The 25,720-nt window shown below is 43.2% G+C and overlaps 1 protein-coding gene across 3 annotated transcripts in view; it reads left to right on the top strand.

Moving 5' to 3' along the window:
* TRAPPC8 (trafficking protein particle complex 8) overlaps positions 1 to 25,720 on the top strand; it is a 392,175-nt gene that overhangs the window by 247,830 nt on the left and 118,625 nt on the right. For all 3 annotated transcript variants that reach the window (XM_033933766.1, XM_033933767.1, XM_033933769.1), the window contains 3 exons: positions 2,689 to 2,815; positions 16,406 to 16,563; positions 24,289 to 24,725. In XM_033933766.1, coding sequence (XP_033789657.1) covers positions 2,689 to 2,815; positions 16,406 to 16,563; positions 24,289 to 24,725 — 722 coding nt within the window. The remainder of the gene's footprint in view (positions 1 to 2,688; positions 2,816 to 16,405; positions 16,564 to 24,288; positions 24,726 to 25,720) is intronic.

The raw sequence follows: 25,720 nt of genomic DNA on the forward strand, positions 1-25,720 counted from the left end.
TTATCTGCCGTCTATTTCTATGTTTCTATGTATGTTAGTTTAGAATAGATAGGTATAGATTAGTTTAGTTTAGGTTAGGTTAGGGCCCTGCTGAAAGAGTCTACCTTGACGTGGTTGCAGGCTTACAAATCTTTTGGTCAAAGAGTGCGGCGACAGAGAAAAATATGTGTGTATTAGGCCCATGGAAGAAGGGGGGGTCGGGGGGGAGGGGTGCGTGGGGGGCCTAATAGGATTGCTCAGTAAGGGGCCCAGAAATTTCTGATGGCGGACCTGAAAGTGAGTAATAGGTCTCTGCATTCCAAACCCAAATTGGTTTTTATTAAGTATGTGGTGTTCATTTAGAAACTCGATCAGTTGATCATGGATACATTTTTCAAGAATTTTAGCAAGAAATGGTAGGTTTGAAATTGGTTGATAGTTATTAATTATCACTGTATCTAGAGAAGGGTCCTTTAGCAAGCAGTATACTGAAGACTTTTTCAGAGCGGTCGGCATGGAGCCTTCATCAAAAATTTTGTTCATTATTCTGTGTATAACTTCCATAGAGGTAGTTTTCATACTTGTTATGCATTCAAGAAATAGTTGATGAGGCATCTCTAGTCAGGATGGGACCTAGTAAGCAACTAAAGTTGTTATCAGTTAACTGTATATTATGTAACCCATTCTGAGCTTGTTGGGGAGAACAAAATAAATAAATAGAAACTTTTCTGATGATTGCAGTCAGAGAGAAAGTTAAAGTGCAAAAGTACATTTAGGATGAATTTCAGAGCTCATTCCAGGTGGGCTTCTACCACCACCACTTTTGGTTTCGGCACACTTTAATAATTATATTTGTTCTTTAAAACTCAAGTTTACGAAGCAAGGATTTGCAAAATGTCCCAAAGTGACTGACATTACCAGGGCTCCCTCTCACACTGGCAAATCAGAATATGTCCTTTTTGTGGCCTATTGCATCTGAGCTGACAAATATTTGCAGGTCCCTGAACTAATTTCTAAAGAGATCTTCATCCTTTCATTATCAGGAACATTGTTTATCTTAGTTTTGCACCAAACTGAGATAGAGAGAGATGGCTGCTGAAGTATGTTCAGTCCAAAGTTAAATGAGCATATTTCTGCAAATTTGAGTGCATGATTGCAATTGCTGATTTTAAAAGCTGAAAAATTAAAAAAGCAGATGCCAGGTGTCAGTTTGAACACCCTTCCAGTTGGTTCATTACAATTTTTTTTCAAAGTTGTCAAGAAGACCCAAAATAAGCCTTCAGTTAGCAGGTGAAAACAGTTCCATTGCTGAATAATTTTCTGATCCTCTGTTTGATTATTCTGTCTACCTTCAAGATAAATCACTCTTAGAAAGCAGGGGCGGGCTATTAAAAAGAATTCTCAATACTTCCAGCTAAGTAGTTTCAACTATTAGAAGTGTTAAGAAATGGAAACTATGAAACTTAAATTCAAGGCAAGATCAGGAATATCAAGAAAAATCTAATACATCTGCTTGGAAACTGATCAGATTTACAAAACAACCCAGATTTACAAAACAACCCGCAAATTGCTGTAATTGACCTGCTGAAAAATGTAACTGATGGAATAATTTTTATCCACAGTAAATAACATTACTTCTACAACATTGTACTAGATAGAGTTGTCCTATGATCTTATCACAAAAGTTTTCATCTAAGGTATGTTAAACAACATTTTGCTCCAAAGCATTCTGTTACAAATGATTCAGGACATTAAAGTAACTAAATTGAACTGTTTGGCTATAACCACACAAGATCAATTTGGACCAACAAGAGTGAAACATTTGGAAAATTTAAAAACACATCCAACTGCACAGGTAATATTGCTTAGCTGGAAGAAAGAATGGATTCAGCATGTCCTGGAAGCTACATGGTCAGTGTTGAAGTTGGATGGATATTTCAACACGACACTGATCTTTAGACTATCTCAAAAATTAACCATGCTGTACTTACAGGAAAGAAAGATGCAAGTTTGGGAATTTTCACAGTTGTCAGATTTGAATATTATTGAAAAATTGTCAAGTGATCTTAAAACGTGTAGGGGGAGACCCAGTGAGCTTGAGGGGGGTAAAAATCCAAAATTAGTAACAGAAAAACAGGAAACATAGGAAGTGTTAGAAAGTGCTAACTGCTAAAATGCCCAAGTTCCAATAGGGCTTCCAGCCCTGTACAGAACAAAAACATATATACAGAGATAAGAGCAAAAGCACCCTCATAACAGGATTCCCCCAGTATCAACTGTTTACACTGTTCATTAGTTGCTGTTACTGATGAGGTACCGGGGGTGCTTTTGATGAGTGTCCTGTGTACTTTGTTTGTTGTAATTGAACGTGTTCTAAATAAAGAATTACAAATTACAAAAAAAAAGAAAGTACTAACTGAAAGGGTGCCCCATATTCACCGTTTTCTTTTTTAATCTCTAACAAAAAGAAAGCTTCAAGAAAATAGTAAATAGTAATTGTGCAATAAAATGTATGGAAAATGATTAGTTTTGTAGAGTTTTTAAAAAAAAATAATTTTTGTTCACTTATGGATTCAAGAGTGCCTAACATTTGCACATAACTTGGCAAATAGCTTGTCCACTATAAATACAACTATTTTTGTTTTTCCGATTTTAAAATAGCTGCCTTTTATAACTATAAAAAGATGATGATTTAACATTTTTCCACAGGCAAGATTAAAGCTCTTTCCCCATCAGACAGGGGAGCTGCATATTCTTGGAGTTGTATACAATCTTGGGACAGTTCAGAATACTACCACTCTAGATGGTGTTGGTTCTAATACTGGTTTGCAAGCAGGTAAGACTTCAATGGACTAGCAACTAAAAAGAAGAAAAGATAAAATCCATAACTATGTAGTATTTAATAATTTTTTTTTACTGTAGTTTACGTAAAGGTATGAATATCTTCTTTCATATGTGCAGTAATATCCAACATAGTATGCATAGCTAGAGTCTGACAAGGTGGTATTATGAGGTGACTTACTAATGTTTAATTGCTGTGTTTAAACTTATATTTGTCATAAATTTAAAGTGGCAGTTCATGTGATTACAATTCTGTAATGATTGTAAAGCAGGCACCACAAGTAGGCGATGTAATTATTTATTACCAGGCTGAATCAACTCTCTGAGACATAATTGCAAAGTTCTAAGCATGCACAGCTCTTCCCACACACAGCAATCTTGTCAGCCTGTTTTGTTTTTTTCTGCTTTGCTGAACATTGACAAAAGTAGCGGGCAACTAAACTGTTTTTTTTTGTCAGTTTCAGCTGGCCAAAATTTGCTGCTGGGTTTCAACCAAAATGGTTTTATTCCAGCACTAACAGTCCCCACTCTCTTCCTCCCTCCCTCTTCCTCTGTCACTGCTGCCTCCCCCACCCCCTAAACCACAGCAACTCCCAATCCCACTTCCTCTCTCCCCTTGAAGATAAGTAGCCCTATCCCTGAGCCCATTTGCAGGCTGCCACCCTGGGCCTACCTTCCTGGTGGTCTAATGACAAGTTGGGGCAAGAGCAATCTCTAGTCACTCCTGCCTATCCTATGTCTGCAGCCAAAATGGCTACCACAGCTTCCACTGGCAGCCGTTTTGAGGTTGGAGCTGGCATGGGTAAATAACAACACACAGTGCGGCATAGTATGCTACATTACAATGTTACCACAATACTCGATAAAACATTTTAATGGATAGCAGAGGGTATAGGCAAAGAAGGAGCATATAAATAGAAAAGATAGAATAACAGAAGTTAGAAAATAGGGGAACTAATTTTGAAGAAAGTTACACATGAGATTGTAATGGTGCTTGAGTTAGCTAGGGTAGGAATGGATAAGCAAGTCCTGCTATAAGGCTATAGTATGTGCAGCCGATGTCGCTCCTTGTATGGGTGACTAGCAAGTTAGTTACTTCTTCCATTAAAGGCCTGGGTGATGAATCAAGCTTTTACCTGCTTCCTGAAGTAGAGATAGTCTTATGTTAAGCGAAGCCTGGGAGTGCATTACAGAGTATGAGGGCTACTCCAGAGGGTGTGGTTAGGGATACTCCCTTGGGAGGACCTTAGTGACCTTGAAGGTGTATAGAGGGAAACCCTTTTCTTCAAATACTTTGGGCCATTTCTTTTGAGGGCCTTGAAGATCAGAAAAAAGTTTTAAATTTAGCCCTGCATTGACCTTGTAGCCAGTGAAGTTTTTGCAAAAATGGTGTGATGTGGTCATGTCGCTTACACCTTCTATTAGTCTTGGTGCAACACTCTGAATCAATTGGAGCTGGTGCAGACCCTTTGTAGTCAGACTAGTGTAAAGTGCATTACAATAATCCAGTCTTGATGGTATGGCATGCACAATTGAGACAAGACTTGCCTTCCCATTGTAAGGTGAGAGGCAGCATAGTTGTCGCAAATTATAGAAGCAGATCTTGAGAAGGTTGCTTGGATTTGGGGGATCAGAGTAAGTGTTGAATCTAGCTGTATTCCAAGGTTCCTGACTTGTGATTTGAGGGGGAGCGTGTATATCCCAAAAGAGATTTTGATGTAAGGTATGTGCCTACTTGTGTTAGGGACCCATAGAAGCTCAGTTTTACTTGGGTTCAGGCAAATTTTGTTTTTAGCCCATTGTTGAATTGATGTTAGACAGGTAGTCAGTTTATTCAGAGCTGTGGGTTCAGTAGGTATGAGTAGCTGCACGTCATCTGTGTAGATGTAGAACAGTGAGCATCCGTTGATTTGAATCAGCTTCATAGTAGCTTTCAGGTAGATATTGAACAGACTAGGTGAAAGTAACTATCCTTATGGTACCCCCACAGTTTAGTGCCCATGGTGGTGATGAGGTGCTGCCAAACTGCATGAATTGTTTGATAGAATCTGAACCACTCAAGTACTGTTCCATTGATACCTGTTTCTGCCAGTCGTGCTAGTATAATATCATGATCCACAGTGTCAAAAGCTGCTGAGAAATCTAGCAGTACTAATCCTGTGGCAGACCCCCTGTCTTGGTTTCTGTGAAGATCATCTAGTAGGGATACAAGGGCCGTTTCTGTTCCATAACTGGATCTGAATCCAGATTGACATGGGTATAGTCAGTTTCTCTTTTCTAGCCAATAGAGTACAGTCTTCTTAGGCAGATGTTGCGTCTACCTCAATGCAAAGTGGTTTAGAAGGCCAACTGCAATGGAGTGGCAGCAGGGATTATCCAAAATGGAATTAGCCTTATTCGAGAATACCAGAGTTTAAGAAAAATGTCAAAACCTCCCTCTAAAGCACTGTAGAAGCATAGGAACTTCAATGCAGATGACTTCTGGGTGCAACTGCTACATGAAAACTAGCATAGATGTGTTCTGCTCTTATCTGTGTTATCTCTATTATCTAAAAGGTTTTGACAAAACTATAGCACTGTCCTCAGTGCTGTACTCTCATCACCTTCCTAGTGACATCTCTCTTGCAGTAGAAGTTTCATTGCACTGAGATCTATCCAGCATTGATGTCTTCTTGTTTGGACAGAGTGCAGATGTTACCAATGTATATCTTCTCTATATTGGCCTTAAATCCCATATCTGTTGGAGTCCACTTCTTTACTGGTCATAGTAGCTGATAAGCCCTATCCATCAGTTTCACTGACTGTACCAGAGCAGCCCAACTCGTTTCTACAAAAGAGATTTTATTTTGTCAAGGGATACTGTAAAGATTTTCCATAAATCCAGCATAGACATTTAAGTCCACAGTTGTTACTATGCAGAGAGACCCCCATATATGGCAAAATCCAATAGTGTCTCCACTCTACTAAAGATTCTGAGCCATAAGGTCATTTTCTGCCTCCCTCTTCATCATGTTCAAAAATTTCTCTATGATCTAGAAAATTACCAAGATTTTTACATCATCTCACCAGAATCTCCTGTGGGGTGGGGGTGGTGGGCAGTGTCAAGTCAGAATTCCATCTAATCCTCTTTCTTATAATAAATCACCCTGTGACAGTGGTTCTCAAACTTTTTTGGTTTGCAACACACTGTAAAACATGAAAATTTTTCCAGCACACTTTGTGAACAAAATTTTAAAATATTAACTAAACAATGAATAAAAGTAACAAACTTCAGAAAGCTATTAATAACTTTATTGTAATAAATTAAGCATGGTTGTGTGAAGCATGAGCTTGATTTTTTTGGTGACATTCAGTGTTGGGACATATATGAGACAAACATACCTTCGTCATCTACAGTGCGTTGAAGTCTTTCTTTTTTCCCCATTTAATATTAGTGCAGAAAACCCTAATTCACATAGGTATAGATCAGTCATTCACAGTGAAACACTCACAGAAAAGAACCCCCCCCCCACACACACACACACATAGGTACTGCATACCCTGTCATGGAGAACTAAGAAAATAGTGACTGAGAGAAACACAAAGTCAGGAAACAGATAAAGGGCACATCTGAGAGTAACCATCCCAACAAGTTGCCCCATCCCAGAGAGACTGGGGAAAGCAGGCTGTTAGGCCAGCTCCCTGCTCCAGAGTGCGACTGCCATACATTGCATGGTCACCTCTCTGGTCCTGCCATGTGGCAAAGAGGACAACCCAGAAACCAACTGGCAATGCACAGACGCATGTCGCCCCACATTCCCACCTGCCAGTTCGCCTTTCACATGCTCCCTTCCCTCCCCTCACTCATCTTACCTCTTTGCCTCTCTTGCACATGCTCCCCAGCCTCACCACTCTTTCACTCACACATTCCCAAGCCTCACCACATCTCTTGCCTCCCCAGGCCTCGTCTGTAAAATACCCACAACAGTTCATGGCACACCTGGCCACCTCTTGCGGTGCACTAGTGTGCTGTGCCACACAATTTGAGAACCGCTGCCCTATGATGATATTTCTGTTTAGTTTATGTCTAAAAAGGTCCTCGTTCTTCTACAAAAGGAAACATAACCTCCATGGAATGTGTTTGACATCAAAATCCAGTGTCTCTTATTTTTAGAAATCTTCTCCACAACAGAAAATCAACTAAGCAATCCATTTGTACATAAAAGTGTGTGGATATATGAAAATAAAATAAAGAAAAACTACATAGAAGATATACTGTGTGTGTACCGTATTTTCACGTAGATAACGTGCACCCGTGTAAAACGTGCACACGGGTATAGCGCGCGGGAAACCGAAATATATGTAAAAAAAATTTTGTATACCACACACACCCATTTACCGCGCATGCTGCCTGACTCTCCCGTCGCCGCCCGACTCTCCTTTCGCCCGCCCCGACGCTCCTCTGGCCACCCCGACTCTCCTCTCCCCCTTGAAGTCCTGTCCCCACCCTGAAAGCCTGATGCCCCACCCCGACGTCCGATTCACCCCCCCGCAGGACTGCTCGCACCCCCACCCCGAAGGACCGCTCGCACACACCCGCACCCCCACCCCCACCCCGAAGGACAGCTCGCTTGCACGCACGCACCCCCACCCCTAAGGACCGCTCGCACACACCCGCACCCCCACCCCGAAGGACCGCTCGCTCGCACGCACGCACCTCCACCCCTAAGGATCGCTCGCACGCACTCCCACCCTGAAGGACCGCTCGCACCCCCACAGCCTCCCGACCCCCTCCCATCATGTAGAAGCTCCTACCGGTGTCCTGCTTCCTCTTGACGGTCCCGGCCCTTCTGCGAGCCCTACGCCTGCGCTGCTTCCTCTTCCGGCGGTCCCAGAATAGGTCCGGGAGCCTTAGGCCCCTCCTGGGGGCGGGGCCTTGGGCACATGGTCGGGTTGGGCCCATGTGCCTCAGGCCCCGCCCCCAGGAGGGACCTAAGGCTCCCGGGCCTATTCTGATTGGCCCAGGCGCCTTAGGCCCCACCAGTAGGCGGAGCTTTGGGACGGATGGGCCAATCCGGCCTCATTCCATCGTTGGCTGCCTGCTGGACAGGTGGGTTTGGCTCCCGTCTGTCCGGCCAACTACACAAAGGTACAGGGAAGGGGGGTGGGGGTCGGCCAGGGGGGCCGCGGGTCGGCTGGGGGGGGCGGTCGGAGGTTCTTGGGGGGGGCGGTCATTGGGGGGAGGGGGGTTTGGGTCGAGGGGTGGGGGTGGGGGTAGGGGGTCGCTGTGGCCAGGAGGGTTTGGGCTCTCTCCTGGCCCGAACAACTAGCGGGGGGGGGGGGTCGCCAGGGCCAGGAGGACTTGGGCTCCCTCCTGGCCCGAACAACTAGCGGGGGGGGGGGTCGCCAGAGCCAGGAAGGCTTGGGCTCCCTCCTGGCCCGATATTGTCGGGGAGTTGGGGAGTCAGCGGGGCAAGAGGGCTTGGGCTCCTTTTGCCCCGATCGTGTCGGGGGGGCAAGAGGGCTTGAGCTCCCTCTTGCCCCGATCGTGTCGGGGGTGCCGCGGTTGGCTGGGGCAAGAGTGCTTGGGCTCCCTTTTGCCCCGATCGTGTCGGGGAGTTGGGGGGGCAAGAGGGCTTGAGCTCCCTCTTGCCCCGATCGTGTTGGGGGTGCCGCGGTTGGCTGGGGCAAGAGGGCTTGAGCTCCCTCTTGCCCCGATCGTGTCGGGGGGGGGCTAGAGGGCTTGAGCTCCCTCTTGCCCCGATCATGTTGTGGGTGCCGCAGTTGGCTGGGGCAAGAGGGCTTGAGCTCCCTCTTGCCCCGATCGTGTCGGGGGTGCCGCGGTTGGCTGGGGCAAGAGGGCTTGGGCTCCCTTTTGCCCCGATCGTGTCGGGGGGGGCAAGAGGGCTTGAGCTCCCTCTTGCCCCGATCGTGTCGGGGAGTCGGCGGGGCAAGAGGGCTTGACATCAGAGAAAGGGCGGGACCGCCGGAAGAGGAAGCAGCGCAGGCACAGGGCTCACAGAAGGGCTGGGACCGCCAAGAGGAAGCAGCAGGACACCTGTAGGAGCTTCTACATGATGGGGGGGGGGGTCGGGAGGCTGTGGGGCTGCGAGCGGTCCTTCAGGGTGGGGGTGCGGGTGCGGGTGGGAGTGCGTGCGAGCGGTCCTTCGGGGTGGGGGTGCGGGTGTGTGCGAGCGGTCCTTCGGGGTGGGGGTGCGAGCAGTCCTGCGGGGGGTTGGATCGGACGTCGGGGGGGGGAACTATGTAAAAATAATTTTGTACAACGCGCTCACGCGTATAACGCGCAAGGTTATGCACGGTTTGTAAAATCGTGTATAACACACGCGTTATATGCTTGAAAATACGGTATATATTATACAGTGCATATACAGTATATACAGTACACTCAGATCCACTCAGAAGTATTTATTATTAGAATAACAAGAATCGTATCCATCTCACAAGAAATAAAGACTGGCTGAGAACTAACAGAAGCTCAAATTACTTCTTGAGGAGCCCCATTCACAAGAACAATAGGACATAATTAAGTCTCTGATATTGTAGAGTGGTTTGCAGACAAAAAAGATGAGTTGTGTAGGCTGAAAAAAGATATACTTAGTAGACTTTATTTCACAATATATTTACATGTAAATTTTAGGATAAAACGGACCTAATTGTATTACTCTAGGATAAGGGTAGGCAATTCCAGTCCTCAAGAGCCGGAGCCAGGTTAGGTTTTCAGGATATCCACAATAAATATGCATGAGATAGATTTGCATCTCAAGGAGGCAGTGCATGCAAATCCATCTCATACATATTCATTGTGGATATCCTGAAAACCTGACCTGCCTCCAGCTCTCGAGGACCAGAATTGCCTACCCCCTGCTCTAGGACATAGTTATGTGAAAAATTAGGACACCCCGTGAAATATTCAGTTCTTAAGAAATGTTCACATATCTATGTCAAATCTTTTTATTTATCTCTGGAAAAGAAAGTGATGTAATTGCTGGTAAACAACAAACATTTTTCTTGATTTACTCATGAAACAAAATATATCCACAAAAATGTGCATTATAACTGAGAAACTACAGACCGTTCAGAACACAGCCCTCAGACTCATCTACTCGCTTAGCAAATTCGACCACATCACTAATGCTTATTTAGACTCTCACTGGCTACCGATAAAAGCAAGATCACAATTCAAATTCTACTGTCTTCTATTCAAAGTAACCCACGGAGCTGCACCAAGTTACCTAAACAACCGCCTATACCTCAACCTCACACATAGAACAAGGAAAACTCAAAGCCTATTCACATACCCTCCTCTCAATGGTACCAGACGCAAGAAACTCTACGATAACCTTCTGGCGACACAGGCAGCGAAAATTGACCCAACAGTCTCCAAACTGCTGACCAAAACATCAGACATCAAAATTCTCCGAAAAGAAATCAAAATGCTTCTATTTAAAAAACACCTACCATCACTCTAACCTCCTGCCTACACACACACACTTACTCCTTCATATTCATCACCCCTACAACATCCCTCAACGCCATGTAAGCAACCTCCATCTGTAACCAATATTTCTTCCTCAACGCTTTGTAATATTCTCTCTAACTTGAATGTATTGCTATCCTTACCTGTGATTTAAACCTGATATGTAAACATGTTACATTCCTGATATGTAAACTTGTTATATTCCTGATATGTAAATTTCCTGGAAATGTCCAGTTCTCTTCCAATTTTGTAATCCGCTTAGAACCGAAAGGCACAGGCGGAATAGAAATCTCTAATGTAATGTAAAATAAATTAGGACACCTTATACCCTAATAGCTAATGTTATCCCCTTTGGCTGAAATAACTGCAGTGAGACGCTTCTTGGAGCCATCTACCAGTCTCTGAAAATTTACCATCTACCAGTCTGAGGAAAATTTGGCCCACTCCTCAATGCAAAATTCTTTCAGCTGTGAAATGCTTGAGGGGTTTCTTGCATGTACAGCCCATTTCAAATCACCCCACAGCATCTCAGTGGGATTAAGATCAGAGCTTTGACTTGGCCACTCCAGGACTCTCCATTTCTTAGTTTTCAGCCAGTCCTTGGTGGATTTACTGGCATGTTTTGGGTCATTGTCGTGTTGCAGGGACCAGTTCCGCTTCAGCTTTAATTTTCTTACAGATGGTCTCACATGTTCCTCGTTCACCCTCTGATACATGGTAGAATTCATGATGGATTCTATGATGGTGAGCTGGTCAGGTCCTGCTGCAGCAAAGCATTCCCAAACGATGACACTTCCACCTGCATGCTTCATAGTTGGTATGAGGTTCTTCTGGTGTCCAATTAATTTGATTTTAGACTCATCTGTCCATAGAACACTATTCCAGAAGTCCTGTTGTTTGTCTACGTTCTCTCTATCAAACTTCTTGATGTTTCTCTTAGAGAGCAAAGGTTTCCTCCTTGCACATCTTCCATGCAAGTTAAATTAGTGCAATCTCTTTTTGATTGTAGAGGCATGCAGTTTCACATCAACAGTAGCAAGAGCCTGCTGTAGGTCCCATGATGACATTTTAGGGTTTTTGTAGACTTCTTTTAGCATCTTGCAGTCTGCTCTGGGGGTCAACTTGCTTGGACGGCCAGACCTGGGCATGTTGGCAGTTGTTTGGAAAGTCCTCCACTTGTACACCATTTTCCAGACTGTGAAATAGTTAATGTCAAATTCTTTTGATATCTTTTTAAATCCCTTACCAGACTTATAAGCTGCTACAATCTTCTTTCTGAAGGCCTGAGACAGCTCTTTTGATCTCACCATGATGTTCACTCTCACCGCAGCACACCAAATTAAGGCCCTCTTCTATCAAACTGTGCTAGCTGTTTTTAGCTTAGGGAGCTGCGCTGAATGGCCTGCGCTGCTCCCAATGCTCATAAAGTTCCTATGAGCGTCGGGAGCAGCGCAGACCATTCAGCGCGGCTCCCCGTGCTAAAAACTGCTAGCGCAGTTTTGTAAAAAGGGGGGGGGGGTAAATGTCTGAGGTTTAAGTAGGGCAAACCTCCTTCAAAATTCTGAGTAATGATGTTCTAATCACGTACACCTGATGTGATACACCTGTGTGTGATTTGAGCCATTTTACGTGGAAGGATATGTGGAGGTGTCCTAATTTATTAATTCCTCAGTTAGAATACACATTTTTGTGGATATCTTTTGTTTCATGAGTAAATCAAGGAAAATTTTGTTGTGTACCTGTAATTACATCACTTAATTTTTCAAAAATAAATAAAAAAAAGATTTTATATCGATATGTGAACATTTTTTAAGAAAGAACTGAATATTTCATGAGGTGTCCTAATTTTTTCACATGCCTGTAAAAGCAAAAACTCCTTATGCCTCTTCTGATTCTCTCTGGCAATGTCCAGAAACATCCTGAAGTCACAATTCAGGTACTAATCATATTTATATTTAAAGAAAAGGTGTAATAACTGATACCTATCAGATTTTAAAGCCAGTGTAACCAATATAGCGGAGATTGCGATCAGAAGATTGAATAGATTGTCAGTCTACCAGTTAGTTTTCTTAGCTATAGGAAGATTAAAATAATCAGCACAATCGGTGGAATCTTCCTGTTATTTCTATGTCCCCGGCAGCCTTACCCTGGTTGTGACAGGCTGCAAGATATGTTTTATGTAATTTAGCAATTTCACAGAACCTTATTGCTGTAGCTATTTCTTGCCAGGATATATGAGCTGTAGGCAAACAAGCAATGTTTGCTTGTTTGTTTATTTCTCACCCACCTTTATTCAGGGTGAATTAAACATACAAATTAAAACATTTCCATTTGTCTTACAAAACACTTCAAGAACACACTATAACAAATTGCATACTTACATATCAAATCAAATTACATATAACATACACATCGCATCAGCGACAAATATAATTTAGTCATACACATATATAATGTAATGTATAATATATAATGCTGCAGTCACTCCTACTTGCTTGTAAAATCTTCTCTGCCAGTGTTCCTTCTTCTACCTGGTGCTAAGCTCTGTTCCTATTGGACTCTCTTGCACCTCTCCCTTTGCCTTGGGTACTTCTTCTCTGTCACTTTGTTCAGGGTTACACTTGTGCATCAGCTACATGGCTGAAACCCCTCTTGATTATAGGGCTGTCTATTCACTGGGCATAAGCATCTGACCTCACATAAGACCTCTGCATTTCTTCACTGGCATCTGGAGTTCATTGTTATGCTTTTCCTGACTCCTTTTCTTCAAACCTTTGCCTATTTCTACATCATTTTGTAACCAAGAAACCTGTGCCCAGAGACTGCCAACCTCTGAAAAAAATCCTTCTAATTGTGAGTACAATTGCTATATTTATTCAATAAAGCATAAATCAGAAAATTATAAGGACTTTATTCGTGTGCGTTAGTTTGCTGACAATTTAACTTCCTGAAGTACATCTATTTTTACTTTTCCATCTTTAAATTCACCTCTAAAATACAAAAGGTCAGCTTTTCTTCATGATTGTGTAATTTGAGTTAACATATTGATTTGTAGAGTTATAACTTGTCCCACTTCAGAGAGAGCTTGCCAAATAGATTGCACACTTCTCCCTTCATATTTGTGGTTTCTGCACTCACGTTTTCACTTATTTGTGATTTTTCGCTTGCAGACTCTGCCCCCCAAAATCAATCAACTCTGAACCCAACTACATTTGAAATCGAGATGCAGGTGATCAACCTTCAAGTAAAAGAATCATCCTGTATAATACATTTTGTCTTGCTACTCTTGATTCAAATAAAAATGAAAACAAATGAGGAATGCTTCTGCCTTGGGCCACTACAGTTCATTTCCTCACCCACTGAGTATTCACATGCAAAATCTGAGTTATATCACAATTAAAGTAAAAACAGTGCCTTTTGGAGGGCTCACCTAACAGAAACATCTGTGTAATGGCAAATCTACTAAGCTCTGAGGAGAGCAGCCCCACACAATCCACAGGGCGACATAACAACCCAGAAGACAGTGCAGGAAATGCAAGTGCCGAGCGCTTTGAAAACTGACACGTCCTTTCACGTAGGCCCCCGCCCCCTTCTCATTGCGACACAGAGAAGAAGCAGAGCCTTCCCGAAGCCCAGCCAGCCCAACCAGCGAGATCGAGAGAGAGAGAGCTGCTCACATACACAGCATCCGGCACACTCCCAGGTACCTTCAGCTGCAGAGCCTCTAGTTATTTGTGGTTTCAATAGCAAAAACGTTGACTGTTACAAAAAACCCACAAATAACATATAAACAGTTATTTGCAGTTTTTCCATATTCGCGGCTATGTTCCGCCTGCATCCACCGCGAATACAGAGGGAGAAGTGCAATATAAAATGTTCTGGTTGCAATAGGGGATATTGAAAAAAGTTGCTTGACTTGAAGCAACAGCGAATTGCTTTCCATTTTCACCACCAGTTCTCAACTCTGGGGCTCCACCAATGATAACAGCCCCTCTGATGGGAACCTATGGTACTTTGTGTCTAATTGCTTTGAAAATAAGCCCCTTAGTCACCATAAATTTTCTACAAGTATGCTATACCATGGTCAAAGAAAATTCTAGAAGAGTTAAGAAAAAAATTGAAATATATCAATCTAGAAAACTACAAAGCCATTACAAAAGCTTGGAACAATGACTCTTCTAGGAGTGGCTGGCTTACCAAAACTCCAAGGGCACAGAGACAACTCATCTAGGAAGTCATAAAACTTCCTTGAACAACATCCTTTTATGTTTAATTTTTAATTATTAGTATATACAATGCTCTTACCTGTTTGTTAGATAAGGCAGCATAGAAAGTTTTTACTAAACATAAACATCCAAAGAACTGCAGTCCTCTGTAATCTCAGCTAAGATCAGTGATCATGACTTCACAATAAGAGAGAAACTGGGCAAAAATGTGACTCATGGGAGAGTAGCAGTGGAAACCACTACTATCCAAGAGTAACATCAGTGTTCATCTCACATTTGCAGTAGCATACCTGGATGATCGTCAAGCCTTTTAGGATAATCTATGGACAGATGAGTCAGAAGTGGACAACACAAGTCTAAATTACATCTGCATAAAGTATATACAGCATTCCACAGTAAGAACACCATACTAGTAGTTGGATGTGGTGGTTGTGTGATGCTTTGATGATGATTTACTGCCTCAGGACCAACAAAACTTGCCATTAATGAAGGAACCATGAATTCTGCACTGTACCAGAAAATTCTTAAAGAGAACATCCAATCATCTGTCTGTGAGATGGTCTAATTGGATTATGCAGCAAAACAATGATCCTAAGCACATAAACAAGTTGTAACAGGCTAACCTGGTATGGCAGGAGAGACCAGCAGTCAGACTGCTAACATACATTGGCATATGAAGAAAACTTTTTTTCCGGGGTCATTTGCCTCACACAATACAAATAAGGTTTGTCTCACCTTAGCCAAATACTGTGTCTGCTCAGGACCTCTTTCCCTGGAATCTCTTTCCTTTGGACCTCTCTGGAAGATCAGTACTTCCCAAGGCCTGTATCAGCCTATAGCTAGGGAAGAATTCTCTTTCTTTCACAGCTTATTTCACTCAGTTTCCATAGGTAGCATACAGTTTCCCAGAGCTTCTGCCTTAGCCCACGTCTAGAAAATCTGGCAGTTCCCCTCTCTTTCTCAGGAAACTCTTCCTTTGGGACCTCTGCTCTCTGATTCAGTTCTGGTCATAAGTACTTCTCCCTGTCTGAGTCCCACCCCTGTGACTCAGCAAGGCACCCTGGGACCTGTAGTCTTTTCTCAATTGTCCAACGCCCTCTGCTGCCCAGTAGTACAACTGCATCCTTAAAGAGGGAAAACCCCTGAATCTATCACAAAAGTCTACATCTGAATACCTGAAGAGAAATAAAATTAAAGCTTTGGACAGGCCTAGTCAAAAGTTCTGATTCAAACCCAATAGAAATTATGTGGCAGAACTTGAAATGAGCAGTTCATGCATGAAAACCTAGGAAAGTGTCTGATTTTAAAGCAGTTTTGCAAAGAAGAGTGGACTAAGATCCCTCAACAGTGATGTGAAAGACTGATAATCAAATTACAGGAAATGTTTGGTTGCAATTATTGCTGGCTGTTTTAAGTTTACTACTATTTAGCTTTATTGCATGCCTCCTAGTCCTTTTCTTTGTAAAATTGACAAATTTTTGATCAGTCTGCTTCTGAGCAGTCCTGAGCTTAGGAGTACAATCAATTATTTGCTTGATTCAGTCCTGCTTGTCTGTGGAAATAACATTGTTTCTCACCTATTGCAGGTATTTTCAATAGACAACAGGATTGATCGGCCCCATATTCCTCCCACTGCCTAAGAGTTGTTTTCCTTATTGAACTATGCAACTGATCTGAGGAGACCACTGCTTGTGAGAAGGGCTCAGAACTTTACACTGGTTCCAAGCTCTAGGACAGCAGTTCAGTTTCAGTCACCCATGTGTGTCTGATCAATCTTTTTGTCTATGGAATACATCTATTATAAGTGAGAAACAAAACTATACTAGTTTGCAGAATTTTGTCTAATTAAATTTATCAGGTTGTCTGCAATTGCTTATTTCAGGGAAATGTTCTTCTAATGGCTTGTCTGTGCGAGGGCGGCAAGAGTTAGAAATCCAGGGCCCTCGGCTTAATAACACAAAAGAAGAAAAAACTTCAATTCAGTATGGACCTGACCGTCGTCTAGACCCAGTCATCACTTCACAAATGCCTTTGTTAGAGGTATCTTTTTCTGTTTTTGTTTGTCTTATTCAGTAGTACATGATCAGATATTACAAAAATATTCCATGTCTAGGTTATAACAATATTTTGACATTCCATAGCATTAACAACCAATAATTTTACTAGATCAGAACATTCTTGACTGACACGTTCTTTATAGTTGTTGTGCCCCCTTATTTAGAGAAAACAAAATATGCTGATAAATACTTATAGATAATAACATGCTTTCTAGTGCAATAGATGTTATTCTAGACAAGTGGGTAATTTTCCTGTAGCCACGTATTTTGCAGAAGGAATCCACTTTGGATTTTTTTCTGTGTCCCTCATACTTCTCAGAGAGCTCTGCTGTCCTCTACAGTTTTTTCCTTGTGCACATGTCCTGAAGGAGTGTTTCTGTTCTACTATGCTTGTTCCTTTATTTTAGTCTTTTTTTTTTTTTTTTTTTTTTTTTGGGGGGGTGGGTGTTCTTCAGTTTTCAGTGCTAAGAGCTCCCCTGTCCAAGGGTTCAGCTCTGCCTGTATGGAAAAGAAGCAGGCTATGGTCTGCAACTAACAGGCCAATCCCCTGTGGTACCTGCTGGCCAGCCTGCAGAAGCATTTTTGGGAGCTTGGGGGCATCTCTATGTAACTTGTTTACCTACAGCTTTCAGAGGTTCAAGCGCAGACTGCTAGGCTAGGAGACTCAGTGGTGTCCACGAGAGTGAAGGCTCAGTCAGACACCGGTCACACAGGCAGCCCGAAGATTCAGCACTGGAAGGACGTTTCTCTGAGGCAGTGATTTCTTCTCCCTGTCCAGCTACCTTTGAAGCTGAGGCAGACTGCAGCACATTTCCAGCACAAGTCACAGTGAGTAAGGTTGTTACAGCCTATGAGGAGAATCAGAGGGGGTGTCTGAAAATGTGAATTTTCTTAGTTTCTACATGTGCCCATGTGTTCCTCCACCTCTAAAATCACTGGGTTTTATTTTTGTTTTTTAAACATTTTTAGTGCCAAAATGCTGCTGGCAGCCATTTTGGATTTTACCAATTTTTTTTTTCAAAGTTCTTAAGGAGCCTCAAAACTAGCAGGGATGGAGTCCTCAAACTCCTTTGTCCCTAATTCAGGCTAGGATTGCCCTAGTTGTGCACCCGAGAAGTGACTTTGCGCCATGTGCCGCACATGTGAAAGGGGGGCAAGAGCATCCAGTTTAGCCTCTCCTTTGTACTCTAGGACCAAGGAATATGGTCCAGACCATTTTTCTTTCTGATCCCAGGTACAGCAGTTGTCCTGCGCAGAAGTAACAGAGCCCAGGAGAGGCAAGCTGGAGTCATCCACTGGAGACTCAGTACTGCCTAGTATAGCTTTCTTCCCAGAATTTGTTAACTTGAGATGGATAGCCTTTCATGAGAGCTGCCCTACCATAGAGAGGTCTGGCAGTGCTTCAGACACAGCACAAGTGGACTGAAGCATCCAGGGTGCATCTCCTTCACTGACTGCATCTAGTCAAAGTCTAGGAAAACTTTCAGAGGAACATTCAGATGATAATGGATCTCTTCCTATATCACTGTGGTCTCAGGATGCACCCTCCTTGTCAAGGGATACAGGGTCGTAGTCGGACGCTTTGGAGACTGTTTCCTCTTGATCCCGGGGATGATACCACAGTTCTGCACTTATTTAAACCCTTGGCTCTCTTGACTCTCATCACTGATTCGCTTTGAGAGTTAAACTTGGCCGCCCGACAGGTCCCTCCGGATTCCTCTTCTATCATGAGTGGAGTGAGAGTTCAGTCTTCTACGTTCCCCTGGCATCCTGAAGTCTTAGTCCTGGAGCACTGTTATGCTCCAGTGGTTCCTTAAAGTGACAAAGACTATGACTAGGCTATACACTACGGCACTGGAGTATCATCAGTTTGCGCAGCCCAAGGTAAATTTCTTGATAGCACAGGATACTAAATGCACCTCCCTTTTGTACGAGGGTGGAGTCATGTTAACAGGATATGCAGGATTGCCAAGTGGATGTGATTCTTTAGAGGCTTTCTGGGCTTTGGCTTTGGGAATCAAAATGACCACTGCAGCATCCCTTGTGCCTGCCATATCAGGTTGCAGCCTCTTGAATGCAAAAGTAATGAGCCTGTGCTCCAGCTTCTTCAGCTTGTTCAGTCTCAGCCCACAGAATGCTCTGCATCAGGCAATGTCCACTGTTACCCTCAGCAGAATCCCTTTCAAAAGGCAATTGTGGTAAATCGTTGTTCAAAATCTTTACCCAATAGCGGACCCAGAACTTCTAGAGGCTCAGGGCGCTCTAATCCTCGTGGCTCCAGATGGTCTCAGCAGTATTCAAGAACCACGTCTCAGAGATTCTTCCAGTGTGCAGACAGGTTTGCTGGATCCAGACGCAACCAGGCCTCCGGTTCCAGTGCTGCATCTTCCTCCAGGAAGACTCAATGATACCAGGTCTGGAGCTGCCTCTATCAAGATAGAGGGACGGCTCTCGGACTTTCTGCTAGCCTGGGCTCAGATTTTCTTCAATCCGCTGGGTTCTAGAAATCATCCAGCCTGGTTTAGATCTGAAATTTGCCTGGCTTCTTAATGGTTTGGTTTGTGGACTCCCCTATGGGATACCCGGACATATTAAACGGAGTGGTGGCCACTGTGTGCAGGTTGTTGGACATTCGAGCCATAGAGCTTGTACTGCCTGGAGACTTGGGCTCGGGCAGATGCTCCATATACTTCATCGTGCCAAAACAAGGCTCAGACAATTGAAGACACATTCTAGACCTTACTGACATCAAGGTAGCACTCAAGGTTCCACATTTCCGCATGGAGACAGTTCTGTCATAGAAGTGGTAGCTCCAGAAGAGTTCCTAGCCTCTAGAGCTGACAGAGGCCTACTTACACTGGACCACAGGAAGGTTCTGCACTTTTATGTTCTGGAAAACCATTACCAGTTCTCAGCCCTTCTGTTCGGACTGGTGACTGCTTCTCATACGTTCACTAAGGTGATGGTGGCGGCTCACCTGAAAAAGATGGACTTGCAGGTGCCTATCCCTTCCTGGTCGACCGGGGCCTCTCATTTTCTGAAGGACGGCAGACACTAGCTCAGGTGCTTCAGGTCCTGAAATGCCTGGTTTAGCCTGTGAATTATCGAATGAGCCATTTGTCACAGACTGAATCCCTGGACTACTTGGGTGTCGTCTTCCAGAGTGGACATCTGTGTCTATCTTCCAGAAGCCCGCAGATAGAAGCTGTGCTCTCAAATAACGAGCTTGCTAGCCAGACCGTATCTGTTGGCATGGTGCTATCCTCAAGTGCTGTGGTCCATGGCAACCATAAGAACATAAGAAAAGCCCTCACCGGATCAGACCGAGGTCCATCCAGTCCGGTGATCCGCCCACGCGGCGGCCCCATTAGGTACTCCCGCTATAGATGTGGTTCACTGGGCAAAGGCTTACATGTGTCTTCTCTAAGACGCATTGCTAGATCATTGGTTTCCACAGACGGACCCTTGCCAGATGTCCCTACCTTAGATGCCAGAGTCTTGGGCCAGCATGGACTGGTGGCCCCATCCTTAGTCTCTTGCCATGGGCGTGCCTTTCCACATAGCTTCCTGCGTAGTTGTCACAATAGAAGCCAGTCTCTTCGGCTGGAAAGCTCCTCCATTCGTTGGTCGGTTCAGGGACGTTGGTCAGCCATCCAGAGAGAGTGGTCGATCACCAGGTTGGAACTCTGAGCCATTCGACTAACTTTATTGATTTTGCTGAAGCTCTGGAAGGCCAGGTGGTCAGAGTCTTCTGGGACAATGCTACAAAGGTGGGCTAGGCCAGTCTCCAGGGAAACACCAAGTGTGCCCAATGGTGGCTGGTAACCCGAAGGTTGTTCCACTGGGTAGCATGTCATCCTCAGGCACCCTCAACGGCACATATAGCAGCAGACAAACTCTGCATCCGGGCATATGGACGCTATCGGCGTTAGTCATCTAAGCCATTGTTCAAGTTCAATTTATTTAATATACTGCAAATATAAAATAAAAGTTAAAATCTAAAATAGGGGAATAAAACAATACAAAACAAACTCCGTTACATTTAAAGTGAAAAACAATAAGGTTAAATTACAATAAAATTTGCAATGGGAAATTAGGGAAAAGGAAAAAAGAAAAGAGGGTACCCATAATACAATCTCAAAAAACAAACAAACTATGAGCAGCCAGTGTTCAATCTTATGGCAGCAGCAAACAACCAGTAAGTGGACAGGTTCTTAGTCTAAGGTCTGAGCCTGGAGGTACGGATATGGATGCTCTAGTCCAGTTTTGGCCACAAAGCGTGCTGCTGTTTGTGTTTCTCAGTGGCCTGTGATAGTTCAAATCCTCTGAGGGGACAGGTTTTCTAGTTGCTTCATACTGGCCATGCAGACCATGTACTCAGATCCGATGCAGCTTCGGACAGGTTCCAGTCTCAGGCTACAGGTGCACCCAGACATTCTTTCTTGACCAGTGGTCATAGAAAATCAGTTTGCTTTGCTCTTACGGCATGGATTTTGAACGCGTAGTGTTAGCGGGCAGGGTGTATTTTGGAGGGGTCATTGGGGCAGGGTGTACTTTGGAGGGGTCATTGCCTCCCTCCTTATCTCTAAAAAGCCATCAGTGGTCACAGCCTAGGCTAATCCTTGAGCAGCTGTCCAACATTGTTGCACCCAGGAAAATGTGGAACTGTTTTTGGCTCCAGTCTCTGTGATGTTGGCTTTCCTCCAAGCCAGCCTTAACAAGGGGCTTGTGGTACCATCCCTTAGGGTCCCAAGTAGCAGGGCTCTCTTGTTTGAGCTTGAGACCACAGAGCTACACTGGTATCTCATCCGACCACAGCTAGATTCCTGAAGGGTACACTGTATCTTAGACCTCTGGTAAGACCTCCTTTCCCATTGGGGGATTTTAAGGTGGTTTTACGGGGTCTCAGCTGGGCTCCTTATGAGCTGCTTCAAAAAGCGTTTCTGCTGGATTTGACGCTCAGAACAGATTCTCTGTTGGTGGTGACCTCGGCGAGAATCTCAGAGCTCTGGGTGCTTTCTTGCAGAGATTTTTTCCTTAAATTCACTGAAACTGGAATCTGTTTGCACTCCATTCCTTCTTTCCTGCCAAAGGTGGTTTCGGCGTTCTGTATCAATCAGGAAGCCAGATTTCTAGCGTTCCAGAAAACAGGACCAGATTTGGAAAAAGTTGGATGTGAGAAGAGTTGCTTCTCCGATATCTTGAAGTCACCAATGAGTTTCAACTCTCGGACCATCTTTCTGTGCTGAAAAATCCAGCTAGGTGAGGTGCACCAGCTTCTTAGGTCCTGATTTCCAGGTAAATTCATAGGGCTATTTTGTCAGCATACAAATTGTGGGAAACAGTCCCCTGTTTCTGTAAAAGTGCATTCAGCTACAAAGTTGGGCTTCTTCGTGGGCCAAAGCTAGGGCAGTTTCCCTCAAGGAGATTTGTAGGGTGACGATTTGGACAACTGTATATACATTTGACAAGTTTTACAGAGTGGATGTAGCGACAACAGAGGATTCTGCTTTTACTGGCTGGAGCAGTCATCCCACCCTAGATTTTTGGGACTGTTTTTGTACGTTCCGTTTGGCCAGAATGACACACCTATTGCACTAGGAAAAGAGATTAGGTTCTTACTTTGCTAATATATTTTCCAGTAGATAGGTGTGTCATTTTGGACCCTGCCCTGTGTCATTTTTATTTCCTATGCCTACCTATTGTTTCCCTCAGAATGCTCTTATCCAAGCCTGTAAGTTAGATGCCAGTTGGACCTTAGGGGCATGAAGAATAGTCTATTACTGGTGTATTTTGGGATATTGCTTGAACTCCATTATTGCTTATATTGGCATGTTTGTTTCTCTGTTTAATTATTGATGTTCATATGTTTGTTACATTTCAGATCAGTACACACTTATTCGTTGGGGCGTTTCCCCATATCCCTACTTGACCTAGGTTTTTGAAAGGGCACCTGCCTGCTTGGAAACTAACTGTAGGGGGCAGTAGAGCCCTCTTTTGAAATAGGGAGGGACACAGAAAAAAGTCCAGAGTGGATTACTTCTAAAAGGCACGTGGCTACGGGGAAATTACCCACTTGTCCAGAATGACGGACAAGAGGAGGTTTTGAGATATGGAACTTTGAGGGGTTTCATTGGCTCCACATGTGTGTGCAGTGCATGTGCAACCAAGGAAAGTAGGCTTCATTAGTAGTTTCATGTGGGAACAAAAGGGTGATGTGAGGTGAAGTTTATCACTTCAACTTGGATCCCAAGTGGGGCCCTGAATACCACCCTCTAAATATTGGGAGGCCGGAACAATGACTACTTGCTTCTGCCTCTGCATTGCCATCTTCTAAAAGGGCAGTGCCTAGCCAGTTGCATTAAATTGGGATACACTGAAATGAATCAGTCTGCCAAGTATGGCAATGCTTCCCAAATGGGAAGTTCTTTCTTATTTGGCAGATAGTAGTGCTGGAGACTAGTGGTGGCAGATTCACCGATTCAAATCGATTCACTTCGGTGAATTGATTCGAATCGATTCATTTTCTTAATAATCGGGCTCGCCAACTCTTGAATCTTCTTCCGTTAAGACTGAAGTAAAGAATTCATTGTCTCTGCGCTAAGGCCTTATCCTCCCTGAGCACCCGTTTTTCTCCTTGATCATCCTATGGTCCCACGGATTACCTCACAGGTTTTCTGCTTCTGATGTACCTAAAAAATTGAGTTTTTGCCTCTTTGGTGAGTTTCTCTTCATATTCTTTCTTAGATTTCTTTATCAATGCTTTGCATCTAACTTGCCGGTGCTTGTGTCTCCTCTTATTTTCTTCATTCGGATTCTTTTTCCATTCTTTAAAGGATGTTTATTTGGCTCTAATAGCCTCTTTCACTTAATCTTTTAACAATGCTAGCTTTCGTTTTCTTCTCTTTCCACCTTTGCTAATACGTGGAATACATCTGGTCTGGGCTTCCATGATGATATTTTTAAATAACATCTACACCTGGTTTACAGTCTTAAACTTTGCAACTGATCTTTTTAGCTTCGTTTTAACTAACCATTTTCCTCATTTTATCATAGTCACCCTTTCAAAAATTAAATACCTCTATAGTAGATTTATTTTGCAACTGATGTTGTAAAATAAATCTACTGTAGAGGTATTTAATTTTCAGTGTCAGCTCAAATTTGATCACATTATGATTACTTTCCCAGCGGACCCACCACAGTTAACTCCTGTACTATGCCTTGTATTCCACTAAGGACCAAATCTAAAATAGCTCCCCCTCTTGACAGTTCCAGGACCATAGGGTGGATTGTTCCATATTTTGTGTGTTCTAATATTGGGGTGAGTTTTTATAACATCTTTGTCATTAATTTAGCAAGATGATAAACTTTAAAGAAATCTGTGCCGAAAGGGTAAAATCTTCTGCATAGAACCAAATTCTTTCCCTAGTCTCATCAAAACATTTATGATTTTGTTGAGTGATCTCAGTCAATGTTAGCAGATTTCCAGGGCAAACTGTAGTAATCTAAAGATGTCTTGGTTCAATGTACGGTAGATAGAACCCACATAGAAATAATTGAGAACTGACTTATATGAAACAGTTTGACAGCTTTAGTGACACTTGAGTTTAAAGAGAAATAGATTTTGCATAGCATCTAATAAATCTTATGAGAAGTGAGGTTTATCAGAAATTTTTAGATCACTGCAAAATGTTTCTCTTTTCTGTAGGTGTTCTTTATCAATTTTCCAACTGGACTGCTGTGTGGTGAAGTCAGGAAAGCATATGTGGAATTTGTGAATGTAAGCAAATGCCCCCTTACAAGACTGAAAGTTGTTTCCAAACGACCAGAGTTTTTTACTTTTGGTAGCACAACTGCTGTTCTAACACCTCTGAGTCCCTCAGCTTCTGAGAACTGCAGTGCTTACAGAACTGTTGTGACAGAATCTACCTCAGTATCTATGGCACTGATATCTTCGGCTTCTCCTGTAGACTTTGGTGTTGGAAATCAGTCAGAGGTGATAGATGTTCCACTTCCCGACTCTGTCATTCATCCAGGGACCTCTGTGCAACTTCCCTTATGGTTGCGTGGACCAGATGAAGAAGGTGTCCATGAAATAAACTTTTTGTTTTACTATGAAAGTACAGAAAAACAGTCAAAAATATGGTAAGTTTTATAAATTATAACTTTATGTTGAGGAGTTATACATGCTGAGAGAGATTTTTATAGAAATCCTTTGAGCATCAGTAATAATGAAGAGAGGTCTTCACTCTAAATCAGGGGTCCCTAAAGTCCCTCCTTGAGGGCTGAATCCAGTTGGGTTTTCAGGATTTCCTCAATGAATATGCATTGAAAGCAGTGCATGCACATAGATCTCATGCATATTCATTGAGGAAATCCTGAAAACCCAACTGGATTCGGCCCTCAAGGAGGGACTTTGGGGACCCCTGCTCTAAATGTTTTACGTGCCCTTTTTTTTTTTTTTTAAGAATTACAAGGGCGAATCAAAAATTAAAGGCAATTGTTAAATTATGTGATAACCAGAACAGAGTTAGTGAAATTCAACATATGTTTTCATCCATTGCCTGTTGGACAGTTCTTCCACACACAGTACAGTGCTTGGCCTTTAGTCGTGTGGCAGCCACGAGGTTAGAAATATGGATGCTCCATTGCAAGATTGCACCATTGAAGAACAGTGTTGCAGTAGTGTGCTTTCTTTGGACAGAAAATGAAACCTATGGAAATTCACCGTTAGATATTGAATCAGTATTGACATAGCAACCTTAATCAACAAAAGGTTTATGAGTGAGTAAAAAGGTTTAAAGCAGGAAGAACAGGTGTAACCGATAAAGATCGTTCTGGTCACACCTCTCACGCACACAAGAGCACATTGACAGGGCGGATGCCTTAATTAGAGAAGACCGATGGATAACAACGTCTCAATTGGCTGCAAATTTGGATATCAGCTATAAATCTGCATTTGCCATAATGCATGATGACTTGGGATACAAGAAAATTTGCACATAATGGGTTCCCAAACAGCTTACTGAGGTGTACAAGCAACAGCGTGTGGAAGTTGCGACCCGGTTCCTGAGACATTATGAAGAAGATCCAAGTATTCTGGAGAAAATTTTCACTGGCAATGAAACATGGGTGCATCA

Source organism: Geotrypetes seraphini, chromosome 2 (genome assembly GCF_902459505.1).
Source record: "Geotrypetes seraphini chromosome 2, aGeoSer1.1, whole genome shotgun sequence".
NCBI lineage: Eukaryota > Metazoa > Chordata > Amphibia > Gymnophiona > Dermophiidae > Geotrypetes > Geotrypetes seraphini.